Source organism: Thermothelomyces heterothallicus (assembly GCF_042370625.1).
Source record: "Thermothelomyces heterothallicus CBS 202.75 unplaced genomic scaffold P884_scaffold_1, whole genome shotgun sequence".
NCBI lineage: Eukaryota > Fungi > Ascomycota > Sordariomycetes > Sordariales > Chaetomiaceae > Thermothelomyces > Thermothelomyces heterothallicus.
The window spans coordinates 2,636,637-2,657,314 of NW_027192562.1; the positions used below are offsets into that span (position 1 = coordinate 2,636,637).

Consider the following 20,678-nt stretch of genomic DNA (forward strand, 5'->3'; position numbering starts at 1 on the left):
CAGGGAGAGAGAGAGACCTTCTGACTTGGTCGTTGCTCAACCCATTTTCATGTATCATAGACTTTACTTCTCTCCCGACGTACATAGCCCTGTATGTGATGTATGTACATACAGATGGGGTGGTGACGCGATACCCGGTCCCTTTTTTTCGGGGATCCGGCCCTAGAGAATGGCATGGCAAGATTGTTCAAAGATGAGCGGCCCTCCCTAATTGTTGTGTGCTTGATCGACTGTCGCTGCAAACCGTTCACCAGATGAATAATAACACTCGGTTTTTTTTTTTTTTTTTCGGAAGTTGTCAACCAGGCTCTTTGCACAAGGCTTGCTTACGATTATTGTCTCGCAGAAAAAAGAGACTAGGGCAACTCCACATTGCATTACAACAGCATCAGAACGAGTGGGACATTGTCTCTGCCCCAGACCAGGTCAAAAGCAACAAGATAACGGGTTAGCAGTTGCCAATCAAAACCAGTCAGCGATTTCCAGACAGACTCTTGGCTCCATCAGCTCTGTTCTTCTCGGGATACAGCCGTCTACCCCCGACATCGAAAGCAGTTGCTATTAGACGAGAGCCTCCGTCCCCCTAATCCCTCGGGGGAACAAAAAAGAAAACGCAGCAGCGACCCAAACGCCTCGCCCGCCATATCCTGAACAAGCCAAGTACGAACGTCAAGCCAACAGGCCGCAGCAGCTCTAAAGTAGTACTAGAAAGACGTATGCCTTCCCGGTCCTCCAGCCTAAAAATTGCAATTCCTCCCCCCCCCTCTCCTATACCTGAAGCACCGATCCATATTGAATCCCCTTCCGCAGTAGGATGATTCGCCCATCCAACCCTGTTCGACTTACTCATACCCCTCCTTCTCTTCGAGCTCCCGCATATACTTGACAAAGGTCTTCTTATGCGTCTATTCTCTACGTTAGCATTTCTCGACACCTCCTTGTAAATTCGACGAGAGAGAAAAAGATCAAAAAAAAAAGCATCACTTACCATGCCCGCATACTTCCCATCTCTCAGCACGCAAATATACCGCAACCCCAGCTTGACAAAACACTCGTATACCAGATCCATGGGGGACCTAATGTCCAACGCCACGGGAGCAGGGTCGATGTAGGGCGTAAAGTCGGTGGGGTCGGGCGATCCGTCGTCCGAGTCGTCGATGCGCGGCACGGGCGCCATCAGGCACAGGCTGGAGGCCTCGTCGCGCAGGTTGTCGAGCGCGTACTCGAGGTCCGGGGCCGGGATCAGGCCGACCAGGACGCCGTCGCGGATGATGGGCAGGCCGCCGTCCAGCTCGCCGGCCTTGTGGAGGAGCTCGAGCTTGGCGCGCAGGCTCGGGGCCGGCACCACCGGCGAGTTCGTGATGTCGATGATGCGCTCCTTGCGGACGCGCGGGACAATGTCGGCGAGGTCCGAGGTGAAGATGGGCTTGTGCTTGTTGTTGAGGAAAGGATACGAGTTCATGTTCGTGAGGAGGTCCTGGAGAAGAGAGAGAAGAGAGGGTTAGCCACCGTTTTAGAGGAATGGGGGACAAACGAGAGACGAGGAACTTACGTAGATGCTGAGAGGCTCGATGGCATCAGCCGTCCACTTGGCCACCAGAATAGCCAGCGAGAAGGGCAAGACGTAGTCGAGGCTGCCGGTGAGCTCAAACAAGATGACGGCAAGCGTGACGGACAGGCGGGTTACGCCGCACATGGTCGAGCCGGCGGCGATCAGGCCGTACACGCCAGGCTGGATGCAAGTGGCATTCGGCATCTTGGCGCAGGTGCCCCAGATGCTCCAGTCCGGCGTGGCCATGACCACCCACTGGACGACGTGCCCGACCAGGCGGCCCATGAGGCCGCCAACGACCATTGACGGCACGTAGATGCCAGCGGGTAGTTTCTTGTGATTTGTAAGCCAAGGTTTTTTTTTTTCTTTTTTTTTTTTTTTTTTACTAGGATATCATCAGGGGGTGGCAGCCAGAGAAAACTTACGATGCCAAAGGTGATGATGGTCAGTACGCCTTTGATCAGGAAGGCCGAGAAGAGATTCATCAAGATGGGGGGAATGTCGCCAATCTCCTCCGGGCACAGGCCCAAGTCCTCTAGGTTGTTGTCTCGGTCATCGCACGGCGCCGCCAGGTTATACAGGAGTTTGGAAACGGGCAGCTTGGTCAGGGTGTTCCAGTACCCGAGCACGCCGGTGACCAGGGCAACCAGAGCGACCTCGAGCAGCGGGTGCGCCTTGATGACGGGGATCCGGCGGAAGGTCTTGGCCCAGTGCTTGGAAGCCTTGATGAACAAGGCCCCGGCAGCTCCGCCAAAGACGCCCACCATGATGAAGCTGAGGATCTCAAAGTACTCCCAATCGACGAGGTATCGCACCTGGAACATGACGATCTTGTGCGTGCCGTAGGGGTTCAGGAACTTGAGCGTCAATGCGGCGGTAATGCAGCAGAAGAAGGTGCGGAAGAGCGTCTTGGCCGGGAAGAAGTAGGCTACCTCCTCCAAGCCGAAGAGCACGCCTCCGAGCGGGGCGCCGAAGGCTACCGCGACGCCCGCCGCGGCCGCGGCCGAGAGGACCTCGCGGCGCTTGGCGTCGTTGCGGTCGTACTTGCTGAAGAGGCGGCAGGCGATGTTGCCGACGCAGGACGCGATGTGGACGTAGGGCCCTTCCTTGCCGAGACTCAGGCCGGAGGCGACGCTGAGGATGAGGCCGAGGGTCTTGACGATGAGCGTCTTGAGACCCAGGAAGCCGTGCAGGACAAAGCCGCTGAGGATGACGCGGACCTCGGCAACACCGCTGCCGGCGGCCGAGTAGTATATCATGGGCGGCTGTTCCCGCTTCTCTTGCAACCGGCGGGGGCTGACGCCGGCTCCGTTCGCGCCGTCTTCGGATTGAGGAGCGGGAGCCTCGGCGGCGAGGTTCTCGTCGAGCGTCGTCAGTCGGTATGCCGAGGGCACCACCGTCTTGGTGGTGAGCGTCAAGAGGCACGACAGGCTGGCCAGCGTGATGACGGCGACGATGTAGACGACATATTCGGTCCAGCGCTCGCCAAACGGAAATCCCTGGAGGACCTCGCCCCAGTCCCGCCAGTCCGTGCAAGGGCCGTGAGGGCAGCATTTCTAAGCCGAGGGTCAGCCGCGAGTCGCGTGCAACGTTCGTGTCGGAGCCGGCGTTTAGCTACTACCGCGGCTGCTCACCTTCTCGCTGATCAACCACCCCCTCGCGCAATAGCCGTCCTTGAAATCGAAGACGGTGGCCTCGCTCACGTTGACCACGTACGCCAGGACGGCGACGATGAAGCCGACGAGGGCGCTCAGCAGCCAGCCCTGGGCACCGTCGAAAAGGACGTACACGCGGCCCCAGAAATCCTTGCGACTGCGCAGGGCCTTGACCCGGTAGGCGTCGGCGATGCTGTCGTGAACCCAGTCGGTCGACGTGAACTGATCGTACCACACGCGGTCCTCCGGGTAGAGCGAGCCCTTGGAGTCGGCCATGGAGGACTCCTGGCGTTCCGAGAAGGCGTTCATCAGGCGAGTGCCCCACGAGTTTCCGCGGCTGTGGTGGCGGATGCTTCTCGGGCTGTCTGCAAGGAAGGAATCCCGGGGAGGTAGCCAGAGGCGGGCGGTGGTTAGCTGGGTCGGTACGCTTCCAAAGGGATCGATTGGGTCTTGGAACTCGGCGCGCGTGTACATACCGGCATAACTCTGGTTCCTCGACAGGGCGGACACCCTGGGCGAGCCATGGGCGCTGTGTATGCGGATGCGCGATGTCCGATTCCCCCCGCCCAGGAGCGGCGAGCGCTCGTCTGGGGGCTCAGTATTGGAGCCTTGTCGGCTCATGTTGGGTCGGGGCCGGCGAATGGCGGTCGGGGAGCTGGGCAGCGAGAGGTAGCCCTGCGGTTCGGCGCTGGAGGCGGCGGGGTTGTTGTCGTCGATGCCGGCGGCATTGCCGGCAGCAACAATCTCGGGGAGGCGAGCCCCGTGTCGCCTGCCGGTCATGCGTGGGGTTGGCGGAGCAAGATGAGGGACGAACGGGTTCGTGGGAGCGGGAGTCGCCGAGATGAAAATCGGGGCTCGTGGTTACGGAGTAGCTATGTCGTCACCAATCCAGCTGTTGAGGTCAGACGAGGGCCGTGGGTGATGAGAATCAACCGACAATCTGGACTTGCCTTCCACACAATGATTCCGGGGGAAGAAAAAGACCCTAGGCGTGCTCAGAGCATCCTTTCAATCGCGCGAAGGCAGGAGGAACAACAGGACAAGAAGCCCGAGCAAGGGCGGGGTGGAGCTGTTGTTGTTTTAGGATGGTGCAGTTCCAAGTAATCCGTACAGAGTACGAAGGGAGTGTATGGGTGGCGATACGAAGTACAGTAATCCGTACATGCAACTGCTGCGCTGGAAAACGGCACAAGGGGGGAAACGCAAAGAGAAGAAGGATGCAGAACCCGATCGACAAACTGACGGCAGATAACCTGCCGCGAGATAGCGGCCTCGAGCCGGGATCTCGATGTTGGGGTTCGCCGACGGGAGCGGAGAAATGGGAATCGGTCCAGGGCATGTGCCAGGATGGTGCTGCTTTCGTCGTTGTTTGGGGCGGGTGCCAGCCCCCCACGTGCACGCTTTCGGTGTTTCACTGCTGTGGCGTCATCTGCGCCAGCGGCCTTAGAAGGAAGCACAGCAACCTAAGGTATCTAATTCGGATATACAAGTAACTAAGCGGCAGGTGCGGCTGGTGAATCCCGGGGGTTTTCAGGTCGTTATTTTGTGCGAGACAGAGACAAGGCTCGGAATGCACACACCATGCTGCCCTCTCCCGCGTCGCAAAAGATGTGTTAACAGCCAACATTAGGTGTCTCTGGGGAGGAGGACGAATAAGGTAACGACTAGTTACAATTTCAGCCTGTCTCCAGTGACTTCGATCAACGACCCAACAATCACCAGACTAAATCCGAGCGGCGCGCAGAAGGCTGGTCTCGGCTCCGTACAGCGGATCGTTTCTCTGCACTAGGTTAGTTACTTGTGTGTAACGTTATGTGGTGACACAAGGTTCTGTCATGTGGGGACAAGGGTGTCGGCAAAGGGAGGCCGTAACTCGGCGCTGATTCGCCCATTGGCCGCGCTGACCGTTGCCTATTTTAGGCTCTGCAGCCGCGAACAAAGGTCTCAGCCACTGAATCAAATCCGAGCAACCAGAGACGGGGAAAGCTGCCGAAGTCTCCCATCCGACATTGGAATGTTGGAAGAGAACGCAGAAACACCCATGCTCGTCACTGCAAAGCCTATAGAATAATTGCCAATTTTTTTCACCTGGCCTCCTCCGGCTTGCTATGACTCGGAAAACGGCAGCTCAATCGATGGGCAAAAGTGTCTGGACGGATAATCATCGATGATGAGCTGTGACGACGAGGATGGCAATCTAGAACCTCGTCATTGAAGCGGCACCAATGGACAAAGAGCAGAGGCAGGACAAGGATAAGCGGCGGGCTGTGCCGAAGTTTGGATCCTTCAAGCCGAATCCCACCCCCGAGCCCGCGCCCACGGCGCGGCAGGCAGAGGAAGAAACCCAATCCTACGAAGACCGCCACGGCCGGGCCGACAAGGACAGTCGCAGCCGTGACCGTGACCGTGACCGCCGAGAGGCGGACCGTGGGCACCGGCGTTCCAGCCGAGAGCGAGGTCGGGATCGCGAGAGGGATCGGAGTCGGGAGGCTCAAGGGAGCCGGCACCGGGAGGGACACGGGCTCCGGAAACGGGACCATGAGCGTGGGGGTGACCGTGAGCGGGATCGTGAATGGGATCGCGAGAGGGAGCGAAAGAGGGAAAAGGACAGCGAACGAGAGCGCCATCGCAGTCGCCATGAGCGCCACCACACCTCCCGATCCAGAAGCCCAAGGAATGCACCCGGTCGAGATAGGTGCGACCGCGCAGGCTCCCCCGTCCTGAGCAGCAACGACCTCTTCGTCATGGACAAGCGGGGCGACCCTCTCATCGTGCAGTACGGGAGCAATGACCGCTCGCAGGTGCCGGTCTACCACCGCTTCGGCGGCGGCCGAATCATCGGGTCCCCCGGCTTCCTGATCATCCACCGCGACGGCGTCCGGGAACAGTTCGGCATCCGGCTCCCGGGCGAAGGCAGCGGCAGCGGCTCCGCCTTCCGCGACAAGGCCCTCGTCGCGGCTGCCGCCCGCCTCCGTCCCAGGCGCATCAAACCCGAGCCGGAACCGGCCCATTCGGCACGACCACCATCTGAGGCCTTCATCCCACTATCCCCACCGCGCAAACGGAAACGCCACCACGACGGCCACGATGAGGACGGCACCCACCCACCATCACCACCAGACTACCGCTCCACCTACGGCAAAGCCCGCCAGGACAACCTTCCCTCCGACTCGGACTCGGACTCGGGCTCGGACTCCTCCCCGTCGCGTTCCCCGTCCCCCGAACCGGATCCCGACCTCCCGGGCCCCAGAGCCCGCGCGGCCGACCTCTCCCGCCGCGTCAAGACCCACCCCTCCGACATCCCCGCTTGGCTGGAACTCGTCGCTCTGCAGGACAGCCTCTTCGCCTCTGCCTCTTCCTCTTTCTCTTCCTCTTCTTCCCCTTCTTCCGCGATCCCGGACATTCTCGGGAGCCGAACCGCCGAAGAGGCCCGTTCCCTCGCCGAGCTGAAGCTGTCGCTCTACCAGGAAGCCCTGCCCCATGCCGTCTCCCCGCAGGACAGGGAGACGCTCCTGCTGGGGATGATGCGGGAGGGGGCCAGGGTCTGGGAGGAGGGGGTGTTGAAGAAGAAGTGGGAGGAGGTCGGCTCTCCGGATGCCGGGTTCCGTCTGTGGAAGGCGCGGTTGAACTACGAGACTGGGAGGGTTGCCGGATTCGTGGTGGAGCAGGTCAGGGAGATGATCGTGGGGAAGCTGAAGGCGCTGGGGCGGGAGCTGGAGCGGGTTGCCGCCGGCGGCCGAGAGGGCGACGAGGAGCTCTGTCGGCAGCTTGTCTATGTCTTTTTGAGGCTGACGCGGCTGCTGCACGACGCCGGGTTCGCCGAGCTGGCCGTGGCCGCGTGGCAGGCGCTGTTGGAGATGACCTTCTGCCGGCCGCCTGCGGAGTACGCTGCCGAGGCCGCGCTGGCCTCGTTTGCCGACTTTTGGGAGGGCGAGGTCGCTCGGATAGGCGAGGACGGCGCCAGAGGGTGGCGGCACTTTGTCGAGGCGGGAGAAGGCATGGTTGATCCGCCCGAGCCGAAGAGTGATAAGCCGAGCGTAGTGCGCGGGACGATGGATCCCTTGAAAGCTTGGGCTCTGATGGAGAATCAAGGGGCCGAGAAGGCGCGCATGCCGGCCAGGACGCTGGACGAAGGGACCGAGGATGACCCGTTCAGGGTAGTCCTGTTTTCGGATATCAAGGAATTTCTGGTCTGGTTTCCCTCACCCGTTGTCCCGCAAGTCAAACCTCTACTGGCCGACGCGTTTCTGGTCTTTTGCGGGCTCCCACCGGCAGGCCTATCCGGAGAGCCATTCCTCGCCCTCTTGCGTGACCCGTTCGTTGCCGCGACGGGCCAGGGGCTCGATCTCGGCTTGGGAAAAGAGGAGGCTGGGACGACAACACGGGATCTTACGCGGCACGGCCCCGAGTTTATACAGCATGGCGGCAGCCTAGCCATATCAGCTCAGGTTCTGTTTTGTAAGAGCTCCAAATTCCGATACCTGGAGGAGTGGTCGAGAATATATGACGCGGCAGACAAGCAGGTGGACCTCTCTTGGGTCCTCCGCACCATCGGGTATCTGGTCAGAGACTGCCGAATGGAGGCGCTCGCCACGTACTATTTGGCGATGGAATGGTTGAACGACTCAGCCCGAGCGAGGAAGGTCGCCAAGGGTTTGCTGAAGCAGTATAGCTCCAATATCCAGTTGTACAATGCCTACGCTCTGGTCGAGTGGGCGAACGGCAACGCCGAGGTCTCTCACAAAGTCTTCTCATCGGCGACGGGGCTGGTACAGGTAAGCTAGCTGTCCTCGGAACTGTGGCCTGGACGGACGCTGACAACGGCGGCAGCCACTCTCATCCGACGGCCAGCTGCTATGGAACACTTGGGCCTGGACTCACCTCGAGTCTGGTCAGAAAGATCTGGCGCTCGCTCGTCTCTGTTCGTCAGTTGACAAGGAGTTCCGCGGCCCAATCCCGTCTCCGGCTCTCCTGCTCACGGCCAAGTCCCAGATCGCCAGCACCAGAGACTACTCGCTCTCGTCCCGACAACTGGGAACTGCAGCGCAGTATGCCGAGAGCTTGATGCTGCTCGAGTACCTCTCTGCCGAGGGCGGAAGCGAGCCGACATCCGAGACCCAAGGCAACATCAGTGCCGCGCTCTCCACCATCCATGCCTTCTCTCACGAGCTCCAGTCACGCAACCTCCACGACACCCCGCACCACGAACGCCTCCTCCAAAGCGCCGCCTGCCTACTTTACCACCACGCAACACACGGGTAAGCCGCCGTCATCCGCACGCGCACACATGCGCACACACACACACACACACACACTCTCTCTCTCTCTCTCTCTCTCTCTCTCTCTCAGTACCCCGCCCCGCCCGCCCGCCCGACTCCCAACTCCTTTAAACAGAGTGCTAACCCCTTTCCCCCCTCCCCTTTACCACAGTCCCTACCGCCCAACCTACGTGCGCGACCAGCTCCAGACGTTCGTCCACCTCTTCCCCCACAACACCCTCTTCCTCTCGCTCTTCGCCTGGAGCCAGCCGCCACTGCGCATCGACGACCCGGTGCGCGCGGTGCTGCGGACGCGGGCGCTGGCGGGGCCGCTGGGGCCGCCGCACGACCGGCTGGGGACGCGGCGGTTCGCGATCCACCACGAGGCGCGGGCGGGCGCGGGGACGGCGCACTCGGTCCGGGCGGCGTTCGAGGCGGCCCTGGACGACGGCGACGGCGCGTGCCGGGGCAGCGCCGAGCTGTGGGTCCGCTACCTCCGGTTCTGCTGCTCGCGGAGGGCGGAGCTGGGGCGGGCCCGCGCGAGGGAGGTGTTCTACCGCGCCATCGGCGCGTGCCCGGGCGCCAAGGAGGTCTACATGGAGGCCTTTGGGGAGGGCATGGCGGGGATGCTGAGCGCGGCGGAGCTGAGGGCCGTGGTCGAGACCATGGCGGAGAAGGGGCTGAGGGTGCATGTGGATCTGGACGACTTTCTGCAGGGCCGGAGGGGGGGAGAAATAGAGAACATGTCTTAACTTATTACCTAGGAGAGCCGCTCAACTCTTATCCACTGATCTAATGATATCGTTCGAGCTATTCGTGCGGCCGGTTGCTGAAGGGTCCGTCGTTCGTCGCTTGTATCGTCTCAAAACTTACGAGCTTGGTCAATGTCAACAAAACGTCGAAGGCTCGCGGAGCTGCCCTCCTTGGCTCATTGAGCCAGCCACAGACGGCCACTTCCCAACATCACTCACGCCTTCTCCTCTCGAGGTCGTCTCGGGACGGGGGTTGACTTATTTTCAGAATCAATCGATCGATCACTGGCTGGACGGAGCACACCGTGCAGCCCTCCAGCCGATTACCAGCACAGAGGGCACGCAAGCAGAGAAGTGTGTTTCGTCTTGGGTTTCCAGAAGCTGGCATGGATCCCGTGAAGTCAGTCAGTTATAGTGACCTGACAGGTGTAGGAGAACCACGTCATCCGGACAGTACATAGATGATCGGCAGGTGATGCGCGACAGATCTACACAAGGAACAAGGGACCCTGCCCCTTACTTAAGCACGGTCGATAGACATGATACACCAGGGTAGGAGAGCAGCTGGTTGCTGGTAATTCCTCTTGTGGTTGACCGATTGTTGATTCTCATCGACCTCAGAGGGAGGCGCAGAGCACGGCGTAACATGCGACCTCGGTCAGCGACAAGAGATTCTTCGTCAGTTACGTACGTGGAAGAAAGATTGACAATTGGTTAAGGATGCGGTTTTATCCCACTTGCCAACACCCAAGCGCCAACAGATAAGGGCACAAACATGAAGCAAACATGAAGCATCTACCGCCAAACACAACACACACACGCACACATATATATATACACATGAACTCGGCAGGCCCACTGACGTGGTAATACATCCTAGCCCCCCCGGCCACGCATAGCGGATGTCCGCCATATATCAATCCTCCTCCTCCTCTTCTTCTTCCCAGTTCAGGCAAACCGCCGTCCTGCCTGCACGACGGCGCGAGGAGGCCGTCGCCCAGCCCCTAGTCCGCAGCTTCTAGCTGCGAGCCAGGCTGAGCAGCCCACTCGCGGCGCCCCCTGTGCTATCCATGTCCTCTTCGTATTCTTCTTTCCTTCGATTCTCGTCTGCGTTCTCCTCCCTCATCAGATACCCGCCGTTCCCGGCAAAACTGGCCGCCCTTCTTCGAGAAGAGGAAGACGGCAGCCACGCGCCCGCCGACGAGGACGATGATGATGATGACGATGACACCAAAGACGAGCCTGGCACGTCGGTCGCGGTGCGCGGTCTCCTGTCCGCGGGATTGGAGGCGTACCTGTACTGCTCTGGGTCATGTCGGGTGTCGAGCAGGGCTTCGGATTGGCGCCGTTGGTGGTGGTGGTGGTGGTGGTGGTGATGTTGGTGCTGGTGCGAGGCCATGTGGGAGTAGCGGTAGTCGTGGTGGAGCTGGTGGTGATGATCGTAACGGTCGTGGCGGTTCTGATGTCGGTCGTCGTGTTGACGGTTCTGCCTCTGCTCGGTCTCGCGAGCGAGGGCCAACCGCACCTCCTCGAGAAGCTGACTGCGCGACGGCGGTGCGGGCCGCGAATAGTGCCCCCGCTCCGCCCCGACGCTCGCTCTCCTAACTGGCGCGCAGGGCAGAGGCCGCCTGTGTTCTCGCTGTGCCGCCGCGGCTGCAGCGGTGGCTCCCGGAGGGGGGAAAGAGGCGGCAACGGACGTGGTTGGACCGTGGTGGGTCCTGTGACCTTGGGCTTGGGTCTGGCCGTGGAAGGAAGACGTGGACGAACCCCCCCGGGGCCTCGCATCTCCGGCAAGCCTCGCTTCCAGCCTCTCCAGCGGCACGTCGGTCTGGCCGGTGCGCACCTTGTAACTGGCTAGCCCGAGACGGAGGCGGAGGATTTCTGCTTTCTGTTTGCCCAACTCCTCTGTCAGCGTCGTCGAGCTCCGGTAATGTTCATGTCTTGTCTGTACACGAAGCCAAACGCGAGGTGACGAGAGCAAAGCGCGAATGCGGGGATGGAGTCTTTTGCGGCATACCTCTCTGGCCTGCTCTCGCGTCAACCTGGGTCGCGCCCGCGGGGCAGGGACCGGAGCGGGGTTGGGCCCCGTGGCATCGGGCTCGGTGAGGATAGTAAGCTGGGAGTTGTCGACTGCCGAGTTGTCAAACACGGATGGCGTGTCCGGGGAGGCGGAACGATGACGGGTTGTGCCGGTGGTCCGGGTCGTTGAGGTCGAGGAGGGCGGCGACTAGGCAGGGAAGAGAAAAGAGCATTAGTTCCGAAACCGCGACGAACATTGTTGTTGTTGCTGCTGTTGCTGTCGCTGCACAGCGCGGCAACGCAATGTTTTGCATGCATGCATGCATGCTTGCATACCTCTGACCGACGTACTTGACCATCTTCCCTCATGCCGTCGAGGCAAGCCCGCTTCGCGGCCGGCTCGCCTCCCTCGGCCGCCTCTGCCTCTGCCGCTGCTGCCATCCCGGACGTAGGAGGGTTATTGGCGGACGGATTAATAGGAGAGCGGCGTTTCCTCGACCCGACGCCCGTCTCCCTCTCCGGCGTGTCCGGCACCAATGATTGGGACGAGGACGGTGACGGGGACGGTGACGGTGACGACGACGGCGATGCAGACGAAACGCGGGTGGTCGGCGAGACACCGCCCACGGTCAGCTCCTGCCGGGGCGCAACCGACTTGACCTTGACCGGGCTCAGCTGCCGCGCCGGCGTGAAGAGCTGCTGCTTACCACCCTCGTGTCTCCTCGCCTTGTTGGGCGAGCACGCGTTGGGGTCGAGCGCACCGAGGACGCGGCGTTTGACGGGCGATGATGCATCCATCCTTGCTGGCGGTTTCCGGAACGTGTGACGGACGGGGTTGGAGAGAGGGGGGGGGGTGACTCCGCGTTCTTCCTCCGGCAAACAAACAAGTCAATTGCAATTGAAACAAGCAAAAAACGACTTTAGGCGGGGGGCGGGAGAGAGAAATGCAGCGGGCAGCCAAAGGAAAGGAAGGTGCTGCAGAGAATTTGGGGAGTCTCTGCGTAGGGAAACTCCAAGTGTCCGAACCCCGAAGAATGCACTGTAACTTTTGTGCTCAGTCCGGAGAGAGAGAGAACACGAGAGACCCTTCTTACAATAACACGAGGATGGCGAAATGACTCTCCAACCACGTCGCCCCTCCCGAGTCCCGCGCTTTTGGTGTTAAGCAAGGTTAACGCGTCGGCCGGCATCCACATCGGAACCCCAGGCACGCGCGGCGACGCTCGGCCCTCTTCGATGAACTGCAAGATTGCAGGGGGTCCGCCTTCCACTTGTCCAAATCTGGCAATTTGTAAATACGCGTCCAAACGCGTTTCTCAACGGTTAACCCTCAGGTTGCACGGTTGAGGTCCGAGAGAGACTCAGGGTTAGACTCACTCGGGATCTCGGCCAGCGACTCCGACAGCAGGGATTCACGCGCCGCGCTTCATTCAACTCCTCCCCCCCCCCCCCCCCCGGGGGGCTTGTGTAGTGGGGCCGGCAAGAATGATGGAACTACGCAGCACATTTGCTGCATTTTGATTACTAGAGATATTGCAGCACACTCGAAACCGCGAGATGGACACGGAGCCAAGGGAAGGAGAGGGTGGGATGGGGCGTGGGCGAACTCTTATCATCCTCCAAGACCGTTTGTATATTGTAATATACCTCCCAAGATTATCCATGTAGAATAATATGAACGAAACGCGCTACCTCCAACTAGTATGCCGCCGGGGGACTACAGCTCCACAACACGAGAAGAGAAACACAGAGAGCAACTCAAATGGTAAACGTCATGTCCCTGGCTGTTGGCATAGCCCACTGGCAGCACTCGCCTCCGAAACGAGTGCACTACTTCAGAAACAACAATGCACGGCCCCGACCCAAAAAGCCCCGGTCATTCCCCGGTTGAGAATGTGCGTACGGACGTACATGGCCGGGTAACCTTGTACACCGCCATCCCGTACGGCTGTTCCCAGATGAAAAGACATGCCCCAGCCGAACCATTAACTCCCCCCAGAGTCCACGGATTGGCCGCACCCAACCCAGAGAAATGAGCCACGACGATAATGAGAAACGAGACAAAAAAGAGCATCGACACACACACAGACCAAATACGATATCCAGCCCAAAATGGCCCATGGTGGCACCGCCCCCTCTCTCCCTAGAAAGCACACACACGAAACCAATGTCGACGCCAAACCCTGCTTTTTCCCACTGAATAACTCCCCTTTTCTTATTCTCGATGCTTCCTCACTCCAACCCCCTGACCCCTGCCCCCCCCCCCCACCCCAAACCCAACCCAAACCCTAAACTCCCGCCGCCCTCAGCTTCCTCAGCTCCTGGGCACGGAGACCTACTATTCCCTTCGGCACCAGTTCACACCTCCGTCGAGTAAAGCTCCCGATCTACCCGGAAAGGCTTGGAGAAGTCGTTCTGCAGATCGTCCAGTGGGAACATCATCGACTCGTTCGTGAACAAGTCCATATCCATGTCCATACTGGGCGACCCAAAGTTCTCCATGTTGATGTTGGTCATGTCATAAAGCAAGTCGCTGTCGAGCGGCTGCACCTGCAGGTCGATGTCCAGCGCCGCCGTCTCAGCAATGTCGCTGGTCGCTTCCGACGTTCCGCTGTCCTTGCTCGACTCGGGAGTATCGTTAGGCGTAAGCGACCGGTACGTGCCAAAGTCCGGCACCAAGGTCCCCGTGACCGCCTCGAGTGAGCTGCTGAGGCCGGAAAACAGGTCCTGCGGGTCGACCGTCGAGCTCATCCACGGATCCTCGGCAGTAGGGATATGTGGGGTTCCGGCCCCTTGTTTCGCGGCCAAGTTCCGGACCGGAGTGCCAGCGTTCTCGCCGGGCTTGGCGCCTGCTGCGCTGCCTTGCCGCTGCATCGACCCGGCCCGGGACATCGGGGTCGCTGCCGGCTTCTGGCCCTGCTTGGAACGGCTGATGCTCATGGGCGTCGCCGCCGGAGTCGAGACGCTCTGAGCGCCAGGCTTTGGCGACGCCTTCGGATTGCCCTGGGCATCCAAACCAAGTGCGGCAGCCATCTGCTCCTGGAGGAAGCCGTGAGGGTTCTCAAACGGCTTAACATGCTCCTCCTGACGGTGTGTGTTAAGCGCTTCCTCCGTCAGGAACCCGATTGAATTCATCTCGCAGCCAGGCTCCGGGCACCTCAACTTAGGCGGCTCTGGCTTCCTGGCAGCCGCCGGCGACGGCGTGCCGACCTGCGGTGACGACGCGTTGGGTGTCTGCTGCTGGCCCATGGGCGGCGAGGCCTGGCCCGCCCCGGTCTTGGCTTTCTTGCGAGCCGGTGGGATGACCAGATTCGCTTGCGTAATTCGCTGCTCGCTCAGGTATTCCGGATTTCCGGCGGGCGACGACTTTTGCATACCAAACTGGAACGGTGGCTGCGACGTCGTCGGTGCCGCCGGCGGTTGAGCTGCCTTGGTTGCCGTTCGGTTCTGTGCTTGCTTGAGGGCCTGGGTCTGTTTCTCCAGGTTCGCAGCGCTCAAGGGAGAAGGTTGAGGTGGGACTTGGACTCCAGCACCAGCCCCGGATTGGCCTGCCGATCTCTTGAGCATCTCTATGTCTTGCACCATACTCTCTAACATGTTCATGTATTGATCTAGCTCGTCCTTGGTTATCGTCAAGGACTCGGGCAGCTGCGACATCTGATCGCCGTCGACAAACTGCCGGGATACCTTGAATCTCTGGACAAAGCGTTAGAGCACTCTCGGCTTGCCAAGCTACAAAAAGGGTTGTTTCTTCTCTATTTTTTGGGGGGAAAAGGGGGGGGGGGGTGCTGGAAGTGCTAAGCTGTTTGTTTTGTGCTGTGATGGTGCGTGTATGTATGTAGAGAACCGGAGGCGAGGGGGAGTGGTGGGAGAGATGGACTGGAAAACATACGATCTTGAAGAACATTCTTGCCCTCGAGTCGTCCTTGGTGTACGAATACCACCTGCCGATAACGGGGCCACGGAACCACTTGATCTTTTCAGCAATCTGGGTAAGTTTGAGGCGAGTCTCGCCGAACATTGGTGACGACATTGTTATCCTGGCACCCTGCTGCGGCTGCGCTTCTTGCTGCCTTACTTCATCGAGAGCAAGCCGATGCCCCTCAGTAGCCAGGTTTTTGAGTCGGGCGTAGAGTTCGGGTGGCACGGGCGGCATGGCCTGCCGAATCCGCATCGCAATTGCTTTTTGTTGATCTGGCGGCAGTCTTGCCAACTGCTCTTGGGGTATCTTAGCGAGTTGTTCCGGAGAAAGCTTCATGAGCTGCTCCACGGTTGGCTTTGAAGCGGCCGAAGGAGGTCGGGTTTCCGATTGGGGAGCAGGTCTCTGCGCGGCACCACCTGGTTGACCGGCCACATCATTGGGATCCTCCGGGTTCGGCCGCTTCAGGCTCTTGGCCACCGAGGCAGGCGACGGGTTAAGGGGTTGTTGCCGTGCGCCCTTAGCAGGGGCGGCAGGAGCCTCTGACACCGGGGCAGCCGCAGGCTTCGGTTGAGGAGGCTGAGTGGTCTGTTGCTGGACTCCCATTGATGGGGTCGGTTGCGGCGCCGCGGAAACGGCGCCCTGCTGGCCGGCCGGAGCTTGAGCCATCAGCGCACCCGGTTTTTGGACCCCTCCGGCAAGGTTGATATTAATCCTTGCTTGTTGGGATTGCCTATGCTGTTCCCAGGCCCTCTTTGCCCAAAGGTCACGCTTGTACTTCCTCACGACCTCGATCAAAACCTCATCCGACATATTGGCGAACTGCGGGTTCCTCCGGACACCTTCAATCTCTTGACGAGATACCTGCGAGATGTTGGGCGGATATGACATTCCCGGGGGGAGCGGCGTCGGTTGGAAGCCCGGTTGCTGAGGAAGAGGCCCGTTCGGACCCTGAGGAGCCACCACGGCTACGGCTTGCTGCCGTTTTTCCCACGCTTGCTTAAACTGCATCGTCTGCCAGTAGCCGAGACGGTTGATCAGTGGAGCAGGAACGACGCCCGGATTGGCCTGGAGGAACTGCCGGAGCTGGGCCCATTTCCGCGTTTCGGGGGGGATTATCCCTCGGAGCTGCGCTAGAATTTGGGGAGGCACATCCATGTTGCTCATGGCCGCCCGCCCTTGCGGGGACTGGGCGAATGCATTGAATCGCTGGTCAGCCTCGCTAGGCACGGGCTTGGGCTGCTGCCCAAGCCCGGGCTGCGTCGTCGGCTGCATGTGGCCATTGGTCTTCTGGCTGGCATCGACGACACCGGCTTGATTTGGGCCACCCATCGGACCGGCCGGAGATGGCCCTGGGATCCCGGGCATCAAGCCTGGCTTAGGCCCTTGGAAGGCGCTAGTTCCAGATCGATCCTGTTGCAGCTGGGCATAAAAGTTCCTCATGGCGCCGTCGGGACCGAGGTTCGGGACCATCCCCGCCATGGCAGTGTTGGTCATGTTCCCCTGCAGCGACGGTGGTCTCGTGTTGTTCTGGTGGTTAAATTGCGGGTTTAGGGTAGCTGCCATTGGCGGGTTACCCTGGCTCACAGGGTGGCCGCTGCCTTGACCCATGGGTATTGGTGGCTGTCGCATCGGGGCGTTGAGGGTGTTCATTGCCGGGCTCTGAGAAGCCTGCGGAGGGGCCGTCGGGGCTGCCATGGCTCCTGGTTGGCCCGGCATGGTTCGGCCGGGAACCGCCCGAACACCCTGCTGGGCCTGGACTTGAGCAGCCGTAGCATCAGGCATCCCGAAGGGCTGGGCCTGCGTAGGCCGCGGCGTGTGGTTCGGGCCCTGTTGGTTGCCCGGCCTAGCCTGCGGCGGCATGCCGGTCATCGCTGCCGGTGTCGCATTCCGCCCGGGAGCGGTGCTCGCCGGGACTACCGTCTGTCCGGCTTGCTGCGCGAGGAGGCCCATCTGCTGCTCATTACGGATATCCTCCATGTTTGGGGGGAAGGCCTGGCCATCGGGCATGACCGCTTGCCGAGCCAGATTCCCCATGAGAGCAGGGTTCATAGGACCCTGGTTCGGCGCTTGCCGCATCACGTTGGCTGGCATGCCTGCTCGCTGCTGCATCAAGTTCCTCTGTGCCTGAGTCCGAAGGTGGATGAGGGCCTGGTTCTGGAAATAAATGAAGACGGGATCCTTGCCTTGGGCGGCGTACTCCTGTAGTTGGGCGGGTGTCATCCTCTGCTGCATCTGTTGTCGGATGTTATTTTTCGTATGCTCGTCTGTGTTACCCATGAGCCTCATCGCCACCGCATTAACTCTGGCCCTGTCCTGCTGAGATAGCTGCCCGAGCGGATCGACCTGAGGTACTCCTGGCTGGCGCGCTTGTCCCATCTGCATGGGAAACTGGCGCTGATCCGGTCGGTTCTGGAGCATGCCCGGTGTGGGCACCCCCATGCCCAACTGCTGGGGCTGCTGGGGCATGACAGGAACCTGCATGGGGTTTTGCATCGGCTGGAATCCGTGCTGGGGCGGTTGACCCAGACCCCTCACGGCCATCTGATTCAGCATCATCTGCTGCTGTCGCTGCTGGGCTGCCTGCAGTTGGGCTTGCCTTGCCGCATCGTTGTTGACATGGTTCTGAAGCTCCGTGGCGTTTTCTTGTCGCCGTTTGACCATCTCTGCGGTCTTCTGCGCCATGGCGTGATCATAGGATTGCTAGATCCGAGTTAGACAAACCACTCTCTCGTCTAAGGCTGAACTGATTGATTGCCTACCCGATCCGGTGACTGCAAGAATAGCTTCTTCTCGTGTTCAATTGCGGTCAAGGCGAACTTTTGCCAATCGGGACTTGGGTAAGCCAAGAGCGTATTTGATACTCTGCGGAACCGTTAGCATCTCGAAGATATCGTGCCAGATACCGCAAGCCGAGGCAGGAAACTCGACGGCGGCAAGCTTGAGAATCAACTTGGCAAATGTGAAAACACTTCATACAGATTGATGGTCTTTGCAAAACGATCTCCGATACTGACGCCAGACTGCCACGAGTTGATGGGCGCCAAGCTCATACTCTGCATCAGGTGGGTGGAGACTAGATTTTGAAGTTGCTTGTCCCGCGAGGACTGCTGCTGCTGCTGCTGCTGCTGTTGTTGTTGTTGTTGCTGCTGCTGCTGCTGTTGCAGCATCAACATCTGGCCGTTCGCGACCATCTGGGGTATGTTGGCGGCCATGGCCGCTGGACGAGAGATATCAGGAGATCCACGAAGAGGGTCGAGGGGCCTTGAGGATTGTAGAAAGTTAGATTATGAAGCCTGGACGGCAAGTGCCCATGTAAGACGGACTGCAGTGCTGGACCGCGCGAAAGCTGGCCGCGGGGCGAGCGACAACACGGCCGCGGTGCCTCGGGGCAAACCGCGGGACCAACTAGTCCTCCCCGTCACCGCTCGCAAGCCAAGGTACAGATCGGGCCTTTGCAGTCAGTGTTGAGATCCGTTCAAAGATCGAGGATCGCAAAAGACGAGTTGCTGGTCCGTCTCCGCAGTGCCCGCATCTGTTTTACACGGAGACGCCCAACTTTGAGAGACTGATAACCGAGCGGCCGGGGACAGGCAGTGGGCGGTTGCAATCTCGAGCGAGGCGAGGCACGGCCGGAGCGGTGGTGACGGAGCGTATCGCCGGCGTCGAATTGTGCCAGGAGATTAAGTTATGGTCGTGAGTTCGGCGGCCTGGTGCATTCGTCTCTGTTTGCTGGCGAGGCCTGCTCCAAAAGGATGGCGGTGTGCGGACGTTGGAGAGTGTTGTGATGTCCGGTGGGGGGGGAGAGATATGACGGGGGGAGATCTCGAGCTCAGACCGCGTTGAACGACGGCGGCAGAGAAGTGCAAGAAGCAGAAAAGAAAAAAAACAATGCGGAGCGGGAGCAAGGGCGAATTCGAAAGGTATATTGTTGCAAACGTACCACCTGAGCACAGCACGAGGCGGATTGCTGCCGCAAAAAGAGGACGAAGGCGTGCTTCGTTGTGGGTTGCGGGTGCCTGGGCGGCGGGAAGCGGGAGGGAAACGACCGAGTGGAATGGGGAAGGGGAACGACTTGACGGGACCTGGCGCGAGGATGTGGGCTGCAATCGCCAAGCCTGTGTCCTGCTGGGCGGTTAAGTGGGTCCACAGCCAAAAAGCCAAGACCAAAAGTGGAAACCGAGACCAAAACCTTGTCCGAGACGGGAGCTGGGAGCTGAAGGTACCTTCCTGGCTTCCAGTCGTATCGTGCCAGTAACGTACTGTACGAAACATGTATGTACTGTACATGCCTGACCCTTGCCTTCCTTACCTAATACGGTGCATTGCAAGGTACTGCGGTTCTATTGCAGCAGGGCACACCACTGGAAAACTAGCAGGGCAACGACTGGGCAGCTGAGTGCGTGACCTGAAAGTCGAGTACCACACAAGATTCGTTGGAAGGGGAAAACATCAGGGTGTTCCATTTCAGACAGTCAACACCAGGTGAACTACGAGGGGCTCAGAGCCCAGAAGAACATGATGAATCTTTGCCCATGTGCGTGCAGTGTGCAGTGCACGAAGGACTTGGAGGCTCTGCACCCAGGACGTCACCCCCAGGGCGCGCATTACGTATGTCAGCCTGATTCCTGATACCTCAGGTAACCTACCCATCCTCGCTTCGTAGTAGTAGTGTCCTCTACGGTAGATACGTACTGTAAATCCGTACCTCTGTATCTACTGTACTTTGTACATACCATATTCAAGTGCTCAGTAGTCGGGTATGCCGGAAATCATTCCCTGTGTAAACCCCCCGGTATGTGTACAGTACATACAGATCCTTATTAGGTAGCCCAGCGACGATAGCTACAATCCGCGAGCGAGGTTTTTTTTTTTTTCCTGTTGTCTTCTTTTTAGTTTGCGTGGCTACTTGGTATCATCATTGCCCAAACAAACCACGCAACAGAAGGCCGTCGTCTGAGGGGCAAGCCGTCTTTTGAGACAAGCCAGGATGACTCGGTGCAAGGTGTGGATGGGCGGCAGGGGTCCGACTCCAGCCGTGGCACTGCAACAGCCGGCTGCTTGGGCTCTGCATCCAGGTAGGCAGAAGACGTCGCAATTACAGGAAAATCTGTCCACTGCGGACCGCACGCTGCGTACCTTAAGTACCCGCAGTATGTAAGATATGTACTGTACTGTACATAAGGAACCTACATTCGCAGAGCGCCGCCTTGTTCACTTCACATTTCTCGTGCGCATGCTCTGCCAGAGCCTGTACTGCGGATACTAAGTGTACGAAATGTCGTCTTATGGACATGCATGCCTTATTTTCCTCGTTCAGGCCTCACCGACTCAGAGTATGTAGTAGTGTACGGATTACTATACAAATTGACGACAGATTACTTGCACATACAAGTATGGATGTATGTACAGTACGCGGGCGCAGTGTACTCTACATGGGGGACCGAGATGGCAACCTGGAAGATCCGGCAAGGCTTGCCAGCGAACACCCAGTGGGCCACCAGAACAGCAATTCCCCCCCCC

General features: G+C 59.6%; 5 protein-coding genes across 5 annotated transcripts; 1 reads left to right on the plus strand and 4 right to left on the minus strand.

The window, feature by feature from the left end:
- Window positions 1-703: 703 nt before the first annotated feature.
- Window positions 704-4,166, minus strand: P884DRAFT_12043 (chloride channel). Its single transcript, XM_069437141.1, has 7 exons — window positions 4,158-4,166; window positions 3,684-4,099; window positions 3,187-3,572; window positions 1,978-3,108; window positions 1,553-1,885; window positions 989-1,477; window positions 704-905 (listed from the first exon to the last, which is right to left on the minus strand). The coding sequence occupies exons 2-7, from the start codon at window positions 3,985-3,987 to the stop codon at window positions 843-845; spliced, it is 2,706 nt and encodes a 901-aa protein (XP_069302096.1). The 5' UTR covers window positions 3,988-4,099; window positions 4,158-4,166; the 3' UTR covers window positions 704-842.
- Window positions 4,167-5,432: 1,266 nt separating this feature from the next.
- On the plus strand, window positions 5,433-9,217 carry P884DRAFT_266305 (NRDE-2, necessary for RNA interference-domain-containing protein; the record flags this gene model as incomplete). Its single annotated transcript, XM_069442020.1, has 3 exons — window positions 5,433-7,982; window positions 8,038-8,465; window positions 8,638-9,217. The coding sequence occupies 3 exons, from the start codon at window positions 5,433-5,435 to the stop codon at window positions 9,215-9,217; spliced, it is 3,558 nt and encodes a 1,185-aa protein (XP_069302097.1).
- A 1,018-nt stretch (window positions 9,218-10,235) lies between these two features.
- On the minus strand, window positions 10,236-12,034 carry P884DRAFT_188830 (uncharacterized protein; the record flags this gene model as incomplete). Its single annotated transcript, XM_069437393.1, has 3 exons — window positions 10,236-11,105; window positions 11,235-11,444; window positions 11,588-12,034. The coding sequence occupies 3 exons, from the start codon at window positions 12,032-12,034 to the stop codon at window positions 10,236-10,238; spliced, it is 1,527 nt and encodes a 508-aa protein (XP_069302098.1).
- Window positions 12,035-12,835: 801 nt separating this feature from the next.
- Window positions 12,836-13,472, minus strand: P884DRAFT_254075 (uncharacterized protein; the record flags this gene model as incomplete). The annotated part of the gene is made up of 1 exon (XM_069440864.1): window positions 12,836-13,472. A coding segment is annotated over exon 1 (286 nt), but the record flags the coding sequence as incomplete, so codon positions are not given.
- Window positions 13,473-13,594: 122 nt separating this feature from the next.
- Window positions 13,595-18,370, minus strand: P884DRAFT_296172 (uncharacterized protein; the record flags this gene model as incomplete). The annotated part of the gene is made up of 4 exons (XM_069444394.1): window positions 13,595-14,932; window positions 15,129-17,858; window positions 17,918-18,020; window positions 18,135-18,370. The coding sequence occupies 4 exons, from the start codon at window positions 18,368-18,370 to the stop codon at window positions 13,595-13,597; spliced, it is 4,407 nt and encodes a 1,468-aa protein (XP_069302100.1).
- Between the last annotated feature and the right edge of the window lie 2,308 nt (window positions 18,371-20,678).